The sequence below is a fragment of the Mastigoproctus giganteus genome, chromosome 8 (assembly GCF_048544385.1).
Source record: "Mastigoproctus giganteus isolate SK-2022 chromosome 8, ASM4854438v1, whole genome shotgun sequence".
NCBI lineage: Eukaryota > Metazoa > Arthropoda > Arachnida > Uropygi > Thelyphonidae > Mastigoproctus > Mastigoproctus giganteus.
The window spans coordinates 98,159,415-98,177,867 of record NC_143582.1 but is presented as its reverse complement, the minus strand read 5'-3'; the positions used below and the strand labels follow the sequence as shown (position 1 = coordinate 98,177,867).

Below are 18,453 nucleotides of genomic sequence, written 5' to 3'. Positions count from 1 at the left end.
GTTGGAAAGAGATTTATGATTCTTAAGAATAAAATTAGGCATTCCCAAAATAGAAAGTAATAGCATAGATAGAGCGATTACCAACCTATCTCTTTTATTTCTTATTAATTTTGGATTAGATTCACATTAGAAACCGAAGAGGTCTTTGTTTACAATGCTTTGAAGACACAAGACTTCCCCCGTCTGTCTTCAGATACTTTTTCATAACGATAAAACAAGAAGGAATATCGCGCAATCTAAGAAATGAAGCAAACCTAAAGGTTTCGCTTTTCAGAAAAGCCATAGGTCAGAAAAATATAAAATACAGAGGCGCTAAATATGGAACAATCTTCCTGTAAAAATCAAAAATGCCACTTCACTAAACCGATTCAAGAAACTACTGATGAACACATCACCAGGGATGTCTGATTCAAATTACCTTCCACTCAACTCTTGGATTTTACAAACATAGAGGAAATCATTACCAATATGAAAATAATGTACAAATGTTAAAGGAAGCAGTTGGAAAATAGTTTGTAAATTTATGTGCAAACATCCCATCAATTTTTTTCCATAATTCTAATTGTAAATATATTTGCAATGCAATTATAAGTAGTGATTGTTTAAGAGGTCTTCTGTAAAGCAATGTACAAAAAATTCAAATTTATTTATCTGTTGAACATTACCTGTATAATTTCAGAACTGTATATTTTTTATTGTTATTCTTATCTTTTCTAAGGGCACACCCCCTAAAAAGCATTGGGCTTGTATTCCCCACTTTTGCTGTTATCTCTCAAAAAAGTTTAATATAAAATTGGGATATATAAATTATTATTAGTAGTAGTAGTGATGCAAGAAACAAGCTTATACATCATCAGCGAAAAAAAAATTCCATTTCACCTATCCATCCTCTCCAATCGTTTGTCTAGTTCTTGCTTGAATTTATTCAAACTGTCCACTTCTGCAACAACAGTTGGAAGCTTGTTTAAACAAGCAATCAACCACCCACTGGCTAAATGAAAACGTCCACACATCTATTTTGCCACCATCCTTCCTCAACTTTAATTCATGCCCCCTCACATGTGCATAGTCTGAGGGCAAGAAGAAAAATCGTATCGGCATTGTGTTTGCTCAAGCCATTCAAAGCCTTAAACATCTTAATCAGAATGCAGTACTTAAGATGTGGCCTGACCATTGCCTTATACAATGGGATAATCTTCTTCCTTATCCCTGCTAGCAAATTCTGTGTATATCAGTGACAGACCCCCCATGAGTTGCCCTAGCAGCTCGTCTACACTATTGATAGAACTTCAAGTTGGACTGTACAATTACCTAACGGTCTTGTTCTTTCAATACCACATTTTAAGTGTGGTGCCAACCAAATAATTAACATGCTGATGATGAGATCATCAGTCACTCTACTGGTGATGAGATCATAAATATGTTTAGTGATTATCGGGTCTAAAACTTTGGACATTACCAACAAAACGATACGCTGGATGAAATTTCAGACATTTCAGCATTAGTTCGTTTTAAAAGAAAATTAGTACTCGACGGTTAATACAACTAAATAACTAAAACAACACATCACACATAATGCGAACGTGACTTAGCTGTCTATTTATGCAAGGAATATACATGAGTGATAAAATAATAAAGGAGCATGGAATGAATATGATGTGCTCCATGCGCCATAACAGACCGACTTGCCCGGATGCATAGTCAAAAGCATAAATGCTTTTCCATACATTGTTATTCTTCTTATTTATCTTACGTTATGAATGTGAGTAAATAAGGAATAAATACGAGATAAAAACAATTCAACACTTCAAAATATGTCTATTATTGTAAGTTCCAGCCTCACCTTTTCAAGAAATCGCCCTCATCATTCCATGTTAGATTGAAGTATATTTCTTCAGTGAGCGACTTCACGTATTTCTTTAAAAAATAAATAATGAGAACAATTTGAGAACATCGAATTCTCAAAAAATAAATATTTTTGTCAATTCAACAGTTAAAATTAGAATAATTAACCTGAAAATGAAATTTCAGTAATTAGTAGAAGTATATTTAAAAAGGCATACAATTACAAAGTGAAATGCAAAAATTATTAAATACAGTAGTTGGCAATATAATTTTTAGTCCAACTTAAGGTTTGATGACTGTCTTCTAGAATGCTATTTAACTCTGGCCGCATGTATTTGCGGGAAGAGTTGAATAGCGTTATAAAAGTAATTTCAGTCATTACCTGAAAAGTTTAAAACGAAAACTTGTTAAATAAATCACATACATGTGTACCACCACACAAAACTAGTGAATTTTGTCCCTCAAAGATAAAAAAATAAAAAAAATTAACGACTGAGTCCATAAGCTTCATTGATCTATGTTGAATGGCCTTTTATTTTTTTATATATCCTTTTTAGGTTATTTTACTAACCCCATTTTTATGATATGAAGTTTTATTTCTCATTTGAAGGGAACGAACTCTAATTTTGACAATTCTTGTTCGATCAGCTTTCCACATCTACGTAGCTTGTACAAGCTTCATAAGATCCTTGCTTTTTCTTCTATATACACTTTTTTCTCTGTTTCTTTACTATATTTCTAACTCTAACTCGAATCATCGTCTTGATTTTTTTGCCATGTAGCAGGCCCATGACAGCAGGACTCAATAGTATCTCTTACTGTCTCTAGGTCTCTCCTTCAGGTAATGCTGACACGATCATCATTAGCTATTTTTAATTAATTGTCACGTCTTGAAACATTTACGACACAGTGGATCAATAAGAATGAACAATTACGAGTAGTACAGAAAAGGAAGGTATCTGTAGAAATTTGTTTTAATATATAGTGAATGAAGAATTAAAATATTTCTATATAAATCATCCCGTAACAAAAGTAGCAGCGCTACTACCCATGAACAAACTCCAGGGTGAGAACAAAACCCTTTATAATCTCATTTGTAGATAATCTGTTGTTTTTACAGTTCCACATATGTGATTCTACGCATGTAGTAGTAACATGTGATGCAAGAAAGCAAGTGTATGAGCTTATGCAGCATCAGCTAAAAAAATAATAATAAATTTACAAAACAATTCCCTCTAAATGTTTGTCCAGTTCCTCCTTAAATTTATTTAACCTATCAACTTCCACAACGACAGATGGAAGTTTGTTCCAGCAATTAACCATCCGCTGGCTAAAGGCAAATTTTCGCACATCTATTCTACATCTGTCTTTCCTCAATTTGAATTTATGCCCCCTTAGGTTCGTAATCTGAACAAGTGGAAGAATCCCATCAGAATTCGGCGTGTTCAACCCATTCAAAGCCTTATACACCTCAATCAGATCACCTCGCAGGTGCCTAGTCTCCAGCCGCTGCAATTTGCAGAACTTAAGCCTCTCTTGGTAAGAGGATCCCTTCATTCCCCTCACCGATCTTGTTGCCCTTCTCTGTACACGCTCAAGCAAATCTACATCCTTCCTAAAATGAGGCCTCCAGACCTGTACGCAGTATTCAAGGCGTGGCCTGACCATTGCCTTATAGAGGGACCATCACCTCCTTTTCCCTGCTAGCAAAATTCCTATATATCATTGACAAAACCCCATGACCTGCCCTGGCAGCCTGTCTGTATTGCTCAGAAAACTTCATATCTGACTGCACAATTACTCCCAGGTATTTTTCATTTTCTACCACCTTAAGTGTAGTACCACACAGTTGGTACGTTTCCCGAAATCCAAGTATATGTATAATTGCATATGTGTTGACTTTCCTCTTCCTGTGAATAAAAAAAATCCAAGTTTCTTGGAGAGGGTGGGACTATCAGACCCTCCCTCCAGAGGGACTAATTCTGCATCTGAACCAGAAAATTGAAAGTAGAAAAAATGCATTAGTAATTCGCATTTAGTATCATGTGACAATAAATGCCATCGAAATGACCGGAAGGAATTTATTATTAAAAATAACCTTTTTTTTTTTCCAAATTCGTTTTTTAGTGTCTATTAAACTTTATTTTACCATATTATTTTACCAAACCACAGTAAACACTTTGGAATACTTGACCCTCTACTGTTCTGGTTGATGAGTTATATTTCATATCGAAAACATAGGGTGATCATCAAACAGGAGATCTCAAAGAAAATTTTTCCATTGGGAGGAGTACCACGGGGATCATCTCTTGGGCCTCTTTTATTCACCATCTTTGTCAATGATCTACCGGAATTTGTTGAGAGAGGTGGTCTTAAGATATTGTTTGCCGATGATGTGAAACCATCATGTGTCAACAGTATTCATGTATCAACGGTCAAGTTGATGCAATTAACCTTCGGAGTGCTCTCAACTCTTTCGCTAATTGGGTTGCTTTGATTGGTCTAGAGGTTAATCATAGGAAATGCAGCTCTATTTCATTTACAGCTTCGATGAAAACTAAGATTTTAATTAACCAATATTATATCAAGGAGATGCCGATTTCCAGAGTTTCTGAAGTTAAAGATCTGGGAGTTATTTTTACAGCTGGATGTGGGTTTGATAAACATGTTAGAAATATATTAAACCAAGCGAAAAAAACAAACTGACTTCATTAAACTGTACAGATTTCAAGATCCTTAGTTCTCTGTGCTTCTATTCAAAACAATTGTACTCCCTATACTGAAGTTTGCTTCTCCTATATGGAATCTATACTATTCATACTTGATACATCAAATAGAATCGCTGCAGATGAAATTCATCCACTATCTTTCCAGACGTAATCCCATGTTTTACCACAGAATCTTCTACCCGAATCTCTGTTCCTACTTCAAGCTTCAATCTTTGGAAACTCTGCGAACTGTTCTCGATTTAAAATTGTTGTACCATATCTTCACTCGTTCGATCTACCTACCGGATCTTCTATGCCATATTGATCTTCATGCTCCAGCGGTGGCTACTAGACAGAAAACTACATTCCACATCGGTAACTCTAGATTAGAGATATCCAGGAACTCATTCTTCAAAAGAATTTTGGCACTCATTACAAAGTTTGATCTGGATATGGCTGTGAATAGGACAGAGTTTCACAGAACTATTTGCAGTAGGTTGACTGGCTGATGGATTAGGTCTGGGTTAAAGATGTCCTCATTAATTTGCGTGCATGTGATGATGTCTTTTGCAGCTACCTGCTCTCTGCGATTTTCTTCGTGGCACTGGACTTGATGCCATGAATACCTTTTTTTATTTCCTGCAATTGGACGTTATCCGTTTGAAGAACTTTCATTGTACAATTTATTTTTATGTTTTGTACAATGTTCGTTCTGTGATCTTTTTTCTGCTCTGTTATGCACTTTAACTGGACGCATGCCTGTTGTGTATATTATATGTTAAAATAAAGAAATAAATTTCTGCAATTCCACCTCGCATCGATTTTGAGCGTTAAAGAAATATAACAATGAAATTATAGTAATATATGCAATATTTCTTAAATATTATTATTATTATTATTATTAGCCGTATAGTGCAAGTAAGCCTGAGGCTTTTGCTGCACCAGCCAAAAAAATACATTTCCGAGTTACCCTGAGAGAGAGAGAGAGAGAGAGAGAGGAAGGAAGGAATCACCAAGAAAGAGAAGAATGACGATATCTAGCTCAGGACCATGGGCATGCCGAGTCTATACTCACCAGATGTGAGCCCCTGGGGTTATATACAATATTTACGAAAAAAAACTTTGAAATGAACGTATATCAATGAAAAATAGTAATAAATTTCCTGTCTGAATAATATTATAAATATGAAATAACATAAAATTATTCATACTTTTTTTTTTCTCTCAAGGTCTTACGCCATTCACTGCATAAAAAGTTTACACAACTGAAATACAAAACAATGGCAGTACGTCGCTTCCTGTGCCTATCTTTTACAGCGATCGTGTTTTCTTATGGGTTCTAACTGATATTAATTAGTAAACATAGAAATGAAGGTTATATTTTTGTAAAGTATGACCGTAAAGTGTAATTTTACTAAGGAATGTCACTGCCCAGTTGGTGCCTGCTAAATTCATTAGGGAAGAACCATGAACCACCGTAATATTCTGGCTGATGTCAATCGTGGCACAGAAGTCGTCCAATTATGTCAATCTACCCCTCTTCCCTTTTTGTAGAATTGTAAAATAACCATCTCTGGCTTTTCCCCTCCTGTTGAAGCGTTAATTTTACCACCAGGATTCACAACAGATATCAAAATAATAATCTGTCCCTTTTTAGTAATAACGTAAGATTCTAATGCGAAACCTTCTTGGAACGCAAATACACTGGAATTTTCTGATCATAGCCACGAACTCTACCGGAATTTCTCTTATTTTCCATGAAAATACCCATAGACAAATGGTGAACCTGGAGAAACTTTTGGATAGTGGGAAATATTCCATTATGATGAAATTTTGTGTTAACTGCGATGATCTTGGCTGGACACAGTGGAATAAAGTGAACGATATCGCGTAGTCTCATGGACCCTCTCAGCTTACACAAAGTGAAGCAACAATATAAACGGATTTTAAAAAAAAAGCATAAAAAGGTGACTAGTAGTTGTTACAAACAAGTAACAACTACTAGTCACCAATCAGTGAGTCATCAGGATTAAATATTTTCCCGTATGACCTGTCAAGCGATGCGTATTTGTTATTCCTTCATTTTTAATTTCTCTTTGCTAGTTCCTGTGAATTCCTCTTATACTGTATATTCACTAGTTTTCATATAACTGGACTCCTGCGTGGCCCAGTTATTATCGCACAGAGGATGTTATAATTTTTGTTTCACTATTAATACATTTTCCCCAAGAATAAATGAAATGGCTAAATTCAGTAGCCCAGTGTTTAATTTAGATCTCAATCGTATATCCAGCTGGCTCCCCAGAAGATACTTTTTTCTTTTAATTTAATAAAAATGGCATGCGAGTCGGAAAACTTCAGGACATTACATTAAAAAGCTTTAACATATAAATTATTTATTTGCTGTAGAGTTGAGTTCAAACCCTCCTAAGATGTATTTTTTTTTAAAACAAACCAATCAGTAAAAACTTGAATGGGAAAATAAGTAGTTTTTTCTACCTACAGTTCTTCAAGGACATGCTGTTTCCTTTATCTTCTCATATAAAGAGAAACGCATTTATTTTAGGATACCTTTTATCCCTTTACAACAAATAATAATTTTAATAATTTCTAATGAGAGATAAAATGCAGAGAACTATTATTTAATTCGCTATATTTTTGTGGCCTTTTAAATTTCTGTAATTTATTAATCCACATCTTTTACAAAAAAATTTGTAATTTCACAGTGCAGACAAGCTCTAGCAAATTCAAATTATTATTTCGATGACGTTTATCGCCCATATCAATATTGTGCGTGTGTGTGTGTGTGGACATGCGGAAAACTCCGGAACGAGTCACTGGAAAAACATTACTTCCTTTTCCTGAGAACGGCCAATTACGACGTCGAATAAAGAGGACTTCAGGAATTCCTCCAGTTGTGGAATCGACCGTAAACCCTTCCATAAGAGAGGCAGCAGATGATGACGGTGATATATCGTGCCGACTAAGCAGCTGCGGAGGACGAAGATGTACTGATAATAAGTATGAAATTGCAAAACAGAATGAAGATATCAATTGTCATTTTTTCACATAACCATTGAATTATTAAAGAAGTCCATTCCTGACTGATTTTTCACAAATTAGCAAGCACCGCTTGCCAGACACACACACACACACGCGCGCGCGCGCGCGCGCGCGCGAAGATGTGTGTGTCGCTGTGTGAGTGTGAAAGTCCCAAAAGTATTCCATCAGGAACATTGGTTATCTGCCTCAATATGGGAATCTTGTCAGAAGTCAAAGTGCCAGTACAAAATATTTTCCATCTATGAGAGAATTAAGAAAACTGCATTATCTACCGATGCGTGGGGGGTTAGTTAAACAAAAAATAAATAAATACACAAGACTAAATAACTATAGTTATGACTCTGGTGGGAAGAAAATCCTCCCTCCCTCTACCACTGAACAACAAATTTTGGGTCATATCTTGTTACGGGCATGAAAGTAAGTTTACTTTATAGAATTTGGGGTGCTGAACACGGAAATAGTGCATAAAATGACAGATTGGCTCTTGTTTATCAAAAAATAGTTTTTATATTTATAAAGATATTTTTTATTTATATGGCACTAAAATGTGGCTACGAACATACCTGTATTAAAAATGGGATCATTAGAGCATCATCAACATCCTTACAAGTAATGAGTTCACCTTTCGTTTGATAGAATTTATCATAGTATTTATATCGAGTACGAAATGTTTTCATTTCCAAAGAATGATCTAAAACATTCCACTGTTGTAGCCTGGAGGCCAAGAGCTTTGCCTTATTCTTCGGCAGTTCGAGATCCCTAATGAGGCCATTAAGCTCACTTTCTGTGATCTTATGTGGTTCAGAAGGTTTCGACAAAATAGTGGATCCCTTGACTTAGACGGCTGCTGTACTTCCTCGTGTATATCAAGTTGATGTTCATCAGTGTCTTCATCTTCATCAAGGTGTATAAAAAAAAAAAAAAAAAAATGGGTGGTTCAGGAATAGGTAGTACTTCACCGTGAGACACGGGTCGAATTGCAGATGGTATATTTGGGTACGTCACCGTCCACTTTTTTCTTCATTGCCATCCCTTTTCTAATAGGACACACCATACAGAAGTAACAGTCTGTGACGTGATATGTTGGCTCTCTCCATATCATGGGCACTTCGAAAGGCATAAATATGAGATTCCAATTGTAATTCGAAAACAAGAGCCAATCGGCACATTTTAATGTGATTTTCATGTTCAGCAGCATGACATTAGTAGTCAAGATTGGGTATTTTCGTTTTTGTAACATTTTACGTGTTGAGCAGTGTAATGAAATGAAAATTTGAAGCAGTTTGTTAACGACTAGCGCTAACGTGAACTCAATGGGTAAAGTGAAAGCCTGCTGGAAAAATATTTATAATTTTAAGATGTCAACAAGCTTTGTCTTAAATTATATACTTGACATTCCCGCCAGTACTATACCTGCATCAATTCGTGAGCTTCAGTACTTTCCAGCAAAAGTCGATTAATGTAATGCAACGATTTTTGGGCCCTTTTCCAGGGAACCAGATGGCGCTCTTGATTTAGGTAGATTGTCATGTCAAGAGGAATATCGTATGTGATGTAGCCTGCTCTTGCTAACATGAATGCATCATTCATCAGGTTTGCCCTGTCAGCAGGACTTAAAATCTGAAATGAAAAGGATAAATATGTATAAATATGTATATATTAATTATGCATTTATTTTTATTTTAAGAAAGTAATCCAACTGGAAAGCCTATTAATAATTTAAAGTACAATTTTATGCAACCATTTAAAACGTTTACTGAAGCAAACATTGCCGTATTACATCAACTGGCGCATACTGAATATATTTATTTGATTAAGGCGAACCACAGACTAGTGTAACTGGGCGTAGCTTACCTTATGATCTTGAAGCAGGACATTTATTAGGCGGTCCCAGTCGTCTGAGCTGTAGTTTACCAAATAATAACCTGTGTTGTTGACATTAAATTTTACCCAACTTGTAGGATCAGGTAGATTCATCCGGAAAGAGACTGTGTAGAAGATAGTAAACAGAAAACGCAAAATGTTTTAGTGGAGATAATAATAAGATATTACAAAGATTTTAAAATCAAATGTTTTGATCCTGATAGAAAAACTATGTTTTATAAATATAAACGTAAAAAAACTGTTAGCGGTCTCGTGAAAGTGTTTCTATGGAAATGCAGAACGCTCCGTTTTATAGTGAGGTAAGGGTTAACCTAGCCAATGTCTAGTCGTTCAACAACCCATTAATATGAACACTAACTGCCAAACATGTATTTAAACATCTTACTAGTCTGAAGGAATGGCAAATTTCATGTCACATGACAACTAGATGGGAGTGCCAGTTAAAAGTAGGTTATAAAAGAAACACACACACCGTGACATTTAGATTGAACATAATGACCTACTTCCCTTCAAAAGAAGTGCGATAGTAGGTTGTTATATAGCGACATGCCCATTCGCCAGATAACATAAACATTCAAAAGAAATTATTGAAAACACCGAACCCAATGAAAACCAGAAGATGATGCGGCAGTTATCACAATCCAGATACATTTTACATCCACAGCTGAAACAGACAGTGTAAAAGCAAATTGTAAAGGCACCCTTGATGATCTGACTGGATGAGTGTAGGACCTAGACCATTACAGAAAAACTCCATAAAAATGGGCTAACATGGTCGCCTAGCCGTTCATAGCCCGAACATGTTACACAAGATTGCATCCACTGGCCATCCTGATGCAGTAAACGAAAGCATTGTTGCACTGATCTTCTTTAAGACACTGTTCCGTGTCATAAAGCACGGTCTATGCAACAGTGGTTTGAGGAGAATGTGGTAAACTTACCATTTCCATCCAGAGCCCAGTCAACGGCGATCGAATTTCAGTTAAAAACCTATGGGAGGTTTTGAAACAACAACTAAAAGCCAAAAATAATTAGTCCTAATTCACGTATAGAACGAACTAGCGGCAGCTTTAAGTGAAGCAACGTTTAGTTCCATAAATAGAAATTGTTTCTGACCACGCACCTATTCTAATGGCTGCAATCTATCCATATACAAATGGATTCTTCCAACAAGATAATGTGCAGACAAGGCTACAATTGTACAAAACTGGTTATAGAAATGTCAGAATGAATTCAGCCTACTGTGATGGCTTACCCACTCATCAGATGTCAATCGAGTTGAGCAGATGTGGGATGAGGTGGAATGAGCTCTTCAGAATACAGGTCGGCAACAATCGAATTTACAACAACTGTGGGAGCAATTTAGTTAACATGGATAAGCACCCCCGCATCATTATTTCAACACCATGTGTGGGGTGATATACTCATTATTGGTTCGGCGTTATTTAGATTACACCTAACTACTTAAGGAGTTGGCTACGTACAGAAATGATTCAATTGCACTAACTTGTACGCTGGTTAGGTGAAATTAATAAAGTGACCACTCAACATTCAACTTGACTAATGAAAAATGAGGTCAATATATTCAAAAGCAAAGGATCCGTAACATTTTGTCGGATGTCCCTCTTTTAAGGGTTTTTCTTTTCCAGTACGTGCTAACAAATTCAGTCAGCACATACTGGGAAAGAAAAGCAGGTACTGCTCTTACGAACAACTTGCTTTACAGATGAAACTATTTATTGTGATTTGTTCTTGATAGTATTTTGATTTCGTGTCTCACGATATTGAATCACATAAAATAGGTATAAACAATGAGTACAGTAATACCATAATAATTTGAAGGTCTCTTTATTTGAGCAGACTTTTTTTTCTGATTGATAATCCTTTACGAGAACTGAAATATGGTTAAATCCATACGGATTCCTGCTTCTCTTGCCCTCTAATTGGTTTCTATTCTTTACGTTTCTTCTCCTACATTGGCTAGATGTTACTCTGTTATTGGACCAATATCGATATACCCGATTCAGTCGAACATGGAAACCCTAGCAAAATTGCATTTATCGAGATACTCATACCAACGCTTCTGACGGGTATGAGTATCTCATGTAATGATTCAACAATTATCACACGTTCAAAGTTACTAAAATTTTTCGTTTTGTCAATTCTCACTCTTAGTGGTACTTCTAGAGCATCACTCTGTATCTTCTCACATGCTTTATACTGCATGTCATGAACACTGATGTTGTTACTGAAGAAACACTCCTTTTCATGTGAACAATAGATCTACCTAATAAAATGACCACTCAGTGTATCCCATCTAGAAAAAAAAATACTTTATTAAAAACAAACAACTCCCTACTTTTAGATTAAAATTTAATGCGTTGACAAAAGTGAGACCATATCTGTTTTCCTTGGAGTGCAAAAGACAGAAATAAAATTATGTTTACGCACCTTCATCAGATGTCAGAAGCCATTTTATTGATGGAGTGAAACTGTTAGCACCGATGTAACTGAGTGGTACCTTCCAGTCTGTTCTGAAAGAAAGGGAAAAAATACACATAACTAATTGAAAGGGGTAGTTTTTCGTTTAAAATTCACAGTGAAAAGTCTATCAAGCGCGAGGGTATACTGAAGTACACACGGTTTGAGTGACTGTGGTTCAAGCCCGCGTTACTATTAAGAAATAACGTTCTTTTATCTCTTTTAGGCGCATCAGCAACTTAGACCGTATTGCGTGTATATAATATCTGTAAATTGCGTGTGCTCTGTGGTTGATTCGCTGTTTGCTGGATGAAAAATTCGAGTTTCCGGAAAAAAATAAATAAATAAAACCCACGCTACCCTTGCCAGAGACCAATTGACTCAGCCATGTTATGAAAAAATCTGTAATAGTTCCTCATGTCATTCATGCCCTCTCGCTAATAGGACAGCGTTATTGCTCTTTCACCAGCGTAGAAAACGTCTGGTTTTGATAACAGTCACTGGATAGCTCTACAATCCCAGTGCGATAAGTGGAACGTTGTTTTTTCTTTTTTTTTTTTTTTCTTCACACCCATGACTAAGTTTGCAGCTTTTCTGCGACGATTGCATGGTGCTTCACTCTCTTAAACTTATATATTTTTTTCTCCCGAAAACTTCTAAAGCGACCATAAAATGTTCGCAATTTGCAGACACAAAATGCTGATGCCTGATGATATTTTGCTTCGACGAATATTCTAAAATACTCAAAAATTTGTAGTATGCTGGATATTCAACGCGACTTCTGTGTAGATTTCATAGAGAAGATCGAGCGAAGGACATATCCCAGGCAATGGACGTGATTCGATGAAAATTTAATAACAAAAGTTTGTATGTGTGTTTAATGACCGGGGTTCAAGCCCCTGACTGCTGAGTGCGGTCGATCTGCCAACCCGCACTGGACCAGCGTGGCAGATTATGGTCCATTTTCCCTCAGCATGAATTGTTGAGGAGGCTTCCATCCTGCAGTGGGTTGATAATGGCTGCACTTTACTTTTTTTTTTTTTTTTACTTTTAATGACGCATAAGCTACATTGGCTGTAGTGCGCCTTAATAACAAGGAATAATTGATTTGGGTTGATGATTGATATATTTAATGATTACTTCATATATGTTGGTAACGTTACTTAACCATTGCATATGAATTATTATGTGAAAATAAATTCATAAAAATATCTTTATCTTTTTAATTGGGAACTCTCTGGAATCTGAAATTTTGGTTAGAGTTTGCAGCCGTTGTCTCGGAACATTTTCTTCCCATCATGGTGATCCCACCATCTGCTATTACCAGTTATTTACAACAGGACAATATGCTGCCCCCAACCTTGTAATAAACAAGTTATTCTAGAAATAAACAGCAACTATTCCGTGTTCTCATCACTAACTATCGCCGTCGTTCAACCCAGTAGAGCGCTTGTGGAATGGGCTAGGAAGTACGCGTTTCCGTCGATTTTCAAAGTGAATTGAGAGCAGCTATTCACTCTGTATAGCCGAATGCGTATCGGAGAACATTACTGCCATCTTGCAATCAGCTCGTCTCTCTAGTTTGGCATGGACGTATGCAGATGTCGTAATTAAGATTACTGTTCTCAATTACTTAAAGCTGTTGATTTGGACAAGAAAACTACTAATAAGGCACATCATTATGTATGATGTTTCTTAATGCTAATGATGTGTCAACTGTCACCGTCATTCAGTTGATACTTCTTCATCATTGCCTGTTGCAGTTTGTAGCAGTTAATACTCGTATAATGTGGCATAACAGTATTTTTTAAATAATTATTTGATTACACCACGTTTAATTTATATCTTAAATAATGCTTAAACTTTTATTACAAATTCTAGTGGTATTTTATGAAGGGTGCTCTCGTTGCCAAACAAAAGCATTCAAGTATCCAAATTATAAAATATTATGAAATAATATTCTTACAACAGGTGCTTTAGTTCTCAATTTTAATTACTGGAGTTAAGTAAACAGCTAGTAGCAAACTGAAATTAAATCAGTGACAACTGGAATTAAATCAGAATTGGCTTTGAAGATTAAATCAGTGATCAATTTGGCTATATTTTGTGCTCTACCAAAATGTTAATGAATGCAGTTACAGGTAGCAGATGTTCGTTTAGCTATAATAACAGCAACAGCCTTGGCGTTTATTTTGAAAGTGTATATGGATAGTTTTGGTGACCTTAGCCTTTCAAAGAGAATTTGTTCTTCAAGCTTCCTATATTTTAGTATTTGTTGTTGCTCTGTGACGTTTCTTTTTTGAATAATTCTATAGCTTCCCTAGTGGATTCAAATTTATAGACTGCAGAAGATATTGCATAGGTTTGAAGCACTCTTCAAATTACTGCATAATCCTTCCTAGTGCCTTGACACATCATTTTACTGCTGAAGAACAACAACAACACAGGCAGAAGAACCTGGTCTAGAATAATACTTAAATACATTTGGAAGTTCATAAAACCATCGTGGTAACGGGAGGACTAGTTTTGTGAAAAGAGTTATGGAAAACATCTTTTTCTGAATTGGCAGAAATCGCTTTGGGCTGGCTGCCCACGGACCAGTAATGCTTCCCTCCTCAGTTTTGGTGAAGATCCCAATCATATCAACTCTCATCTCAGAAAAGTACTAGTATCTTTGTTGCGGGCTCTGGGATTCCCCCATTCGCCGATCAAAAAAGAACTCAAACTATTATTATTATTATTAGTTGATTTATCTAACACCCCTGTACAGACATTATCTAAGAGGGTAACTAATACAGACATCGCACAACAAATTAGACGGCAATATTGAAAATCAGAAAATACATAAGATTAAATAAATCAATAAATCTAAATACATAAGAATAAATACATTAACAGTCACTTGAGACAGCAAAGGATAGTAGTGTGGTTAGTATCTTTGATCAAACGTTTTTTTCGTAATAAGAATAAAGAAGTACGTTTTTTCTGTAGCAATGAGTTTTAGTCATCTGAACGTTAGCGACATTAACTTATTTCGCGCTGTCCTCCTCATCCTGGTTTGTACTTTAAACTGCCAGTCTCCTTGAATAGTCGAATGGTAGTTTGTACTCCTTTAAATGAAACACCTAGCTTTTTGCCAATTCATTTCATGGAATAACTTTCATTATACTAAGTTATAACAGCCTCTTACTCCTCAACTTATATTATAGATAAAGAACGAGGGAAGGCTAGGAGGGTTCACCACCGGTTGACATCAACTATTATAATTAGTAGCTTATTTTCTTATGCTAGGCTGTAGATGGCTCACCTTATTTAAGTTCGTGCCTTCCTTAGACCAATCTGTCATAGGTTGAATAGGATCACCAGCAAACATTTGACTATTTCTCCGCAGTTCCCTATGGAAATACGACCATTTAGGATTGCAGTTAAGAGTAATCCCCTGATGAATTCGCCCCTTTGGTTAGTTATCCTTCCTTCTGTTTACATTATTTTTGACGTTTGTGCGTTCACCGGTTGGACTGCCTTCTGTAGTGTTTTGACTGAAAACAGACAGCATCAACTTTATAGAGAAATGATGTGGAGCACTCGTTGGGATGAGGTTACGCTCTCTAATTTCCTATTTCTTTGTTAAATTCCTTTCTATTAACAATCGGTTAATTATGATTTTGATTATTATTCTTTACTAGAGTACAGGTGAGTGACAGTAGTTTCTGTAAATATGTACAGGTGATAAAACAGTGTTTAATAATTAATTTGACACTTTTATTTTGTTTTGATTCAGATATGTATAAAAATGATACAAAGTGTTCGAATTTATATGCGCTTAATCTAACGTAACTTGAGGCTCCACAGATTAAATTAATTACGATTATTGTAATTTGTAAATTTTAGGCTGATTATATAAATATATTGATCGCTAGCTACAGAAGAATTTTGACATCAAAATCCCGCTATATATGGAACTAGTGCTTCACGTAGTTTATTCCATATCCACTGGTATTAAAAGGAGGAAATAAGATTCGTTGGTCGTTTCACTGCACTCACGGAAACAATCTTCACTAACGAAGTATTGTAAAAGAATGTGCAATGTACCAGTCAGGACATATGCATATATCCATTTTTCTTAGGTTTCCCGCCGCGTGCAACCTAAGGAAAATGTATGTGGGTGTTCTTAATCTTTTACATTATGTTTCCTTTTGATATATATATATTTTTTCTTTTTCTTAGATCACGGAAAATAGTCAACTGTTCCGGTAGTGGACAGGCAAACATGAACATGATTTCGTGATTGCCGGTGCTTCAGTTTTTCTTAATATAGTGTCTTTAGGACAACACAGAGGTTGCGAAGCTGTACTTATACGGGCCACATTTCATTTCATTTAGATCAGAAAAGAGACGCACGTATATCAGGATGGCTGATTCTGTAATAGTTCGGTGGCGCAGAGCATAAAAAATGATCGTTTATAAATTGGGAAAAGATAGTGTGATCCAAATCATCTACATGTGCAGTATATTCAAAAATTAATCATTCTGTATTCCGTAATTGTAAAATTAATTTGATAATAACAATGCCAAAAGTCTACAGAAAAGCGAACAGTTTCCAAGGATAAATCGTAACGGCGACTTACTCATCGAGGACTATTTGGAGAGGGTTGCTTTCAGAGCTTGCATCAAGGAAAAATCGTTGTTGTCGGGCATAGAACACGTTTCCATCTGCTGCATCCCTTCTGACCGAAATGACAGGGTAACCTGGATAACGAGACCACGTGTCCATGATTTCTGCGATTTCTGGCACCTGCGTGAGTGGAACAGAAAAAAGTGGAATACTTAAATAATGAGCAAAATTTAATACAATTTTCATTGCAATATGGATTGAAAAGACGAAGTTAGAAATAAATACTGTAACAGGAACCTGACAGCAAGAGCACAATTTCCGAATGAAATATGAGAATTCTATTTCTCCCAAACGCGTTATATATATTTTTACATCAAGGAAAATTAATTCTCCAATAAAGGAGAAAGTTTCTTTCAAGCGATACAATTCCGAAAACAGTCTCCCCCAAAATAAGTTTCATTACATCCAATGCTAAGTTTTTGGTCTACCATTGGATGTAATGACAGATGCATCCAATTTTTTCTCTGCTGAATAAGGAAGAGGTGGTGTGAATTTTTTTTTGCGTCATATTTTTCACGGTACCCTTCATACCATCATTTCACAATCCATGTCTTGTGCGCAGGGCAATGCTACTTTGGAATATTTTGTTAACGTCTGGGCACAACACAAGAAGCCCAGAAAGGTATAATCTGAATGACAATACGAGTTCTTATGTACATCCGAGCGTTCACAGGATCTCACTAAATCAAGAATGCTAACTGTTCCTTCTGTGAAGGCACATTTAATATTAAGCTGAAAGATATCGAATAAATGCTTTGGAATTTATTTGTTTGGGTTTTTTTTCATGCTCAAAAATCTCGAGGAGATTTCTTATATCTGAACTTTCTAGAGAATAACCGAACGATATTGAACTTGATGTTCTATCCCCGGAGCTAAAAATAAAACTTGTCATCTGTGTCTTTCTTCTCTGCCCACTTACTTCTTTTTATAGTTCCCACGACGACCGCCGCCCTACTGCACGTCAAGATGACTATCGCGAAAGTACTTTAACCTTTTTGTAGCTGTCCAGGACGGAGTGAATTATACTTTAAATCGGTGGAGAATCCATAAAATTCTCTTAACTGAAGCAAAACATTATGAGGAGATCCTCGCTAGAAGTAAACCATTTTTTTCCAAACATATTGCAGCACGCCGTCTTAATGATTTTTCCCATCGTTAAAACTTAGAGATTTTGCAAATCAACATTTAAAAATCATTATGCCATTCAAAATGTTTATTCAGCACTTAGAAAAGAAGGAAGTGCGTTGTCACCTAAATAACTATCATCATAATGACAATAAAAATTGTCAAGGTATCGAGCACAATTCTAAATAAAAAAAAAATACTGTATTATAGCTTTCACTTAAATATCAGTACAGCATAATATTTAGTATAGTATAGTATAGTATAGTATAGTATAGCATTTTAAGGCCACGGAGGCGCCATTTTATTGATTGCCACAAACGAAAACTTAAAAACAAAATGTACGGGCAACCTGCATGTTGGTGGATAGAATGTCAGCACGTGTTTTAATAAATAAACATCAAATATTTAAGCAAAATAAGTTAATGAAGGTTATTACTAATTTGGAGCGTCATGCCACAGGTGAATATAATATTATGTATTATAAAAAACTCTAGTTCTAATCCTGATATTCAGAAGTCACCAACAGATTGTCAGATTTTAAAGGGGGTAAAGAAAATATTATTATTCATGTGGGGACAAATGATATTAAACGTACACAATCTGACGATTTGTTGGAAAAATACAGGACCATGCTGAGGAAATGTCGCGAGCTAGGCCATAATGTCTATGTGT

At 35.8% G+C, this 18,453-nt stretch overlaps 1 protein-coding gene across 1 annotated transcript in view; it reads right to left on the bottom strand.

The window, feature by feature from the left end:
• LOC150081733 (uncharacterized) overlaps window positions 1-18,453 on the bottom strand; it is a 253,463-nt gene that overhangs the window by 40,069 nt on the left and 194,941 nt on the right. Inside the window, exons 28-32 of the mRNA XM_090378835.1 lie at window positions 16,610-16,776; window positions 11,952-12,034; window positions 9,471-9,604; window positions 9,030-9,236; window positions 1,844-1,917 (exon numbers count right to left, since the gene is read on the bottom strand). Of these exons, the coding sequence (XP_090234961.1) occupies window positions 1,844-1,917; window positions 9,030-9,236; window positions 9,471-9,604; window positions 11,952-12,034; window positions 16,610-16,776 (665 nt within the window). The remainder of the gene's footprint in view (window positions 1-1,843; window positions 1,918-9,029; window positions 9,237-9,470; window positions 9,605-11,951; window positions 12,035-16,609; window positions 16,777-18,453) is intronic.